Source organism: Crocodylus porosus, unplaced genomic scaffold (genome assembly GCF_001723895.1).
Source record: "Crocodylus porosus isolate Cpor-Errol unplaced genomic scaffold, CroPor_comp1, whole genome shotgun sequence".
Taxonomy (NCBI): domain Eukaryota; kingdom Metazoa; phylum Chordata; order Crocodylia; family Crocodylidae; genus Crocodylus; species Crocodylus porosus.
In genome coordinates, this window is record NW_017728886.1 from 74,236,335 (window position 1) to 74,241,890 (window position 5,556).

General features: G+C 40.5%; 1 protein-coding gene across 2 annotated transcripts in view; it reads left to right on the forward strand.

The window, feature by feature from the left end:
• ANO10 (anoctamin 10) overlaps positions 1 to 5,556 on the forward strand; it is a 235,483-nt gene that overhangs the window by 16,689 nt on the left and 213,238 nt on the right. For both annotated transcript variants that reach the window (XM_019536505.1, XM_019536511.1), the window contains exon 7: positions 1,999 to 2,568. In XM_019536505.1, the coding sequence (XP_019392050.1) occupies positions 1,999 to 2,568 (570 nt within the window). The remainder of the gene's footprint in view (positions 1 to 1,998; positions 2,569 to 5,556) is intronic.

Genomic DNA, 5,556 nt, shown 5'->3' on the forward strand with positions numbered 1-5,556 from the left:
GGGGCAGTGTGTGTGTGTGTGTGTGTTCCTAGGGTGAATCTCACATGCACACCCTACCATACACATGCACCCCCCCATACTGTCCTATACGCAGACCTCTACACCTCACACACCCCAGCCACCCTCCCTCCCACAGTCCCCTACAAACCCCATACCCACCTACACCCCATATCCACACACATACCCACACCCCTCACACCTATCCACCTCCCACAGACACACACACACCCTCCCCCACAGACCCACACACCCTCAGCCATCCACAAATCTATACCCACCCACCCATACTCCTCCCTCCACAGTATAAAAGAGTAAGACTTCATTTTAAGCTATTATATACAAGTACCTTGATGTACACCACACAAACGCATGTAAACCGGGACAAAATTCTTTTTTAATCAATTAATGAATGCTGTAGATAATCATTTTAGAATATAATTTGGTATTTCTATGGTTCCAAGATGGCAAAACCCCTTGCTGAAAGGAGTACTTCCAGGGGTAAGGGGAGGGACTTCTGGTGGAATAGGTCAGGAGCTAGGGGCACTTCCAGTCACAAAATGGCGGCCAAGGGGTGGGGCACCTGTCAAGGGGTGGGGCTACCCTTGCAGCCCTCGACAGCTTGCCAAATCTTGGTAAGCAGCTTTCCACCTGAAATAATTGCCAGCCTCTGTGTTATTGGGAAGGATGACGTGTAAATTCTAATAGAAAAACAAATAAATAACATTCCAGCTTGGACTTAAATTAAAAAAAAATGGGACAAGTCTTTGTGCAAGTTAAAACAAACATTTGGGCCCAGTGAAGGCTTCTGGCATGCTGGCAAAGTACATTTCAGGGCACGTCTACACTACATTTGACAGTGTGTGCTGGTACAACTAGGCTAGTTTTAATCAAGCTATCTAATAGCAGTGAAACTGCTGTGACACTGACAGAGTAGGTCAGTTACTTGAATAAGTAACTATGCCGCCATGGTTTCGCTGCTCTTGATACCTGAGTTATCTAAGTAAGCCTAGGTCAGTTATGTATACACATGCTTCAGCCATGCAAGAGATTCAATGAAGACATACTCTTGGTTTTTCACAGTCTGTGTAGACCTCTAGTTCAAGCCCACTTCACCAAAATCTTTTAGGGCTATAACAGATCTTTCTAACCAAGAAGACTTTCAAGGCTGGGACAAGCTCCTGAATGTAGTCTCAGTAATCTTAAACCAATCAGCTATTGGTCTGTGGTAGACCATTCTGTCATTGTCATCCCTTAAAGACAGCGTATATGTGAAGTGCCTATGCTGTTGTATTGTGTTACACTTAATTTTCAAATCATAGAATCATAGAAGTAGGGTCGGAAGGGACCTTGTAGATCTTCAAGTCCGACCCCCTGCCTGGGCGGGAGAAAAAACTGGACTCAAATGAGTCCAGCCAGGTAGGCATCAAGCCTTTTCTTAAAGATCTCCAGGGTAATCTTTACAGTTGACTAACTATGTAATCTTTATATTACATTAGCATAGCATTTTGCATTACATCTTACTTTACTTGAAGCTAGTATTTTATTTCTACTAGATATTTAATACCATGGCTATAGACACTAAGATAAGTTGTGCTAATAGCTTTCCTTCCATTTGATTTTTTTCCCGTTCAAATAGACCTTTTGGTGCTTTGAAAGTTGGAGGAAGAAATAGAAAAAAGTTATGTCTGTCTCCTGTATTTAGAAAACTGAGCCATGGTCTTTATATGAGTTTATTTAAATTTTTATTGATACCCATGTTAAAAATTGTTGACTGTAATCAAGTAAGAGGTTTGTAAATGGATAAACTGTTTAATTTTGGTAATCCCTGAGAGGCAATCATATCTTCAGAACACTAAAACATAGCAATCAACTGTTTGTGTCCTTTAGATCACTTACTTATATTGCTTTAGAAGCTAATAGGGAGCTATATGTATAGTTAACCCCCAATTTCTTTTTTTCGTTTCCCTTGGCTAATTTTTTCTGTCTTTCTCTCCACAGATGAAATACGCTGCTACTTTGGTGAAACAATTGCTCTCTATTTTGGTTTCTTAGAGTATTTCACATTTGCTTTGGCTCCTATGGCTCTCATTGGGATTCCTTATTATGTATTTGCATGGGAAGACTATGATAAGTACGTGATGTTTGCCTCATTCAATCTGCTTTGGTCTACGGTGATTCTTGAAGTTTGGAAGCGCTGCTGTGCCAGAATGACATATAGATGGGGAACACTGTTGATGAAACGGCAGTTTGAGGAACCAAGGCCAGGATTCCATGGGGTCCTGGGTATCAATCCTGTCACTGGCAAGGAAGAGCCAGTATACTCAAGTATTAAAAGGCAGCTACGAATTTATCTGGTGTCTTTGCCATTTGTGTGCCTTTGCCTCTACCTCTCACTCTATGTCATGATGATTTACTTTGACATGGAACAATTGGCACTGGATTATCATGAGGAGAATGAGTCTTCCTTTAGCAACTTAATGCTTTTTGTGCCTAGCATCATCTACGCAGTTGTGATTGAAATTATGAACCGCATCTATCGGTATGCTGCTGAATTCTTAACCTCATGGGGTAAGACTCTTTTTGTTTTGTCAGAAAGTAATAACCCGAAACGTTTAGGAATTATTTATAAATAAATCTCTTAGAAACATTAAATGTTATGCTCATAACAGTTTGAAAAAAATCCACCGTTTGCTTGTTCAAAATATGTTAGGAATTCTTATTGAATGGCATAAGCATACAACAGATGTTTAAGAGTGGGGGTGGTCAACCTGCAGCATGGCTGCCACAGGTGGCATGAGGAGCCTCTTTGTGGCACTTGGTAGACTGGAGATAGGACGGCAGCACAGCAGCCAGCCAATAGGGCAGGAAGCAGAAATCAAAGCAACAAAGCAGGAAGGGGGAGCACAGGGAAGGAAGCAGAAAGTAGAACAGCACAGAGAGCATAGGGCTGAGAGCAGAAAGCCGAATAGCAGATGGCAGAAGGGGATCAGCTTGGCACTTGTGGAGGTGCAGGGTTAATTTGTTGCACTGCTGTCAAAATATTGGCCCCCATTATTTCAGGGAATTCTTGAAGCAAATTTTTACTAGTAGTATAGTAAAACAAAAGAGTTTAACTGTCCAATGTTTTAGTTTTCTAATTGCAGCATTCTGACAGTGATGCTATAGGGATTTGGTGAGTGATATGCCCCATAGGAGGAAATAGGCAGGAATATGGAAATATAGATAATGACAATTAAAAAACCTCCAAAAAACAAAACCTAAAACAGCATCCTGTAAATGAGTTTTTTTTTAAATTCCAGAACTAGATTCTATATGGTTATCAAGAGGTGGTGGGAAACATAATGCCTGACTGTTTCTATGACTTATTTTTAATAAATTGGATGTGATATTTTGTGGTCCAGACTGCAATATTGTGAAGCATGGTTTCAAAATATATTTTCCGTTTTGAACTTTTATCACTTTTGTGGACAAGGACATTTGGACTGTTCTGAGTAATGGTCAGATAAGTTGTTTCTATAGCTCAATGCAGTATATTAGTAAAATCAAAATTAACAAGACTGGGACCCTGAGGACCAATCTCAGGAAGAGTAACTAAAGAGGAGAGCAGTTTAGCCAATAGACTGAACAGATTTCAGTAATACATGCTAACACCTTTTGTGCACTACTAATACTACTGGACACCAGCAACAAAAAAGCAAAAAATTTCTTGATATGGATATGTTTGGGATCAGCATATGTTCAACATTCAAAGACTGTTCTTCTGAAACTACTTTTTAAGTTTCTATTTTGTCTTCAGTTGCCTATCTTGTTTTATTTCTGTCATTAAATTGTGGGGAACAGATATTGCAGGATGCCAGTGACTACAGGTTTTTTGGTGCTAATTATGGAGGGTTAAGGTACAAGCTCAGTATATTTTGCGTGCAACTCCTTAATTAAATATTAAAAAAGCTAGGAGCTACTTTTGATACCAAGTGTCTTCTCCAAGTTCCGAAAACATATATATGCTTTGTAATCCTAATGAACCTCTTCAATCCTTTCGGCTTGTACAGGTTTAGACTTTTGAGTGGTTATAGATACTGTTTGATTGAGAATGCAGGTATGTCTGACTATGCTGAACTAAGAAGTCTTTTTACATCTTGACCTGTGAAATTAGAGATTGTGAGGCTGTAGTGTTTTGAGTAAAGTAAAATCTGCACAAGCCAGAAGGATTGAAGAGGATCGTTAGGATCACAAAGCATATACAGGCATACCTCGCTTTATTGCGCTTCGCAGATATTGCGCTTTTACACATTGAAGGTTTGTGGCAACCCTGCGTCGAGCAAGTCTATCAGCGCCATTTTTCCATCGGCGCCATTCGGCTCAGATGATGGTTAGTATTTTTTAGCAATAAAGTATTTTTTAATTAAGGTATGTACATTGTTTTTTAGACATAATGCTATTGCACACTTAATAGACTACAGTATAGTGTAAACATAACTGTTATATGCACTGGGAAACCCAAAAATGAGTGTGACTTGCTTTATTGGGATATTTGCTTTATTGAGGTGGTCTGGAACCAAACCTGCAATATCTCCAAGGTATGCCTGTATGTTTTTTTGAACTTGGAGAAGTGACTCCTAGCTTTGTTAATATTTAATTTAAGAGTTGCAGGTGAAATGTAGTTTCAGAACAGCAATCTCTGAATGTTCAGCATATGCTGATCCCAAACATATCCATATCAAGACACTGTTTGCTTTTGTATTGCTGCTGTCTGGTAGTATTAAGTCCTGTGCAAAGGGGGTTACATGCACTACTGAAATCTGTTTAGTCTATTGTCTAAACTGCTCTCCTCTTTGGTTCTCAGGGTCCCAGCCTCGTTAATTTTGATTTTACTATGTTAAATTGTATACTGCATTGAGCTATAGAAACAACTTATCTGACCATTACTTAAATCAGTCCAAATGTGTATGCCCTTGTCCACAAAAGTGATAAAATTCAGATGGAAAATATATTTTCAAACAACACTTCACAAAATTGCAATCTGGACCACAAAATATCACACCCAATTTGAGTGATGTGTTGGGGAGGCACATTTCTCCTCCAAGATTTCTGCGCCAACAGTAGGGCATGGGGCTGCCATCTAGCCAGAGCCAGGGCCCAGCAGTAGTGGGGGTTGTGGCTGCAGTGCAATTTCTGTGCCAGTGGTGGGGTGTGGGGCAGAAGCCTGGCTGGACCCAAAGCCTGGTGGCAGAGACACCAACAGCACAGAGTTGTGTCCCCCTACTGTCAGTTCTTATGTGTCACCTATGAAGATAAGAAAGTATGATGGTTACAGGGTGATTCATATTTTAGAACCCTTTTGGTAACTTTTGAGTGTTTCATAGTTTCTAGGGTTGGAAGGGACCTGAGGAGATCATCTAGTCCAACCCCCTGCCATGGCAGGAAATAACAGTGGGGTCAAATGACCCCAGCAAGATGTTCATCCAACCTCCTCTTAAAAACCCCCAGGGTAGGAGCCAGCAGCACTTCTCTTGGAAGTTGGTTCCAGATCCTAGCCACCCTGACCGTGAAGTAGCG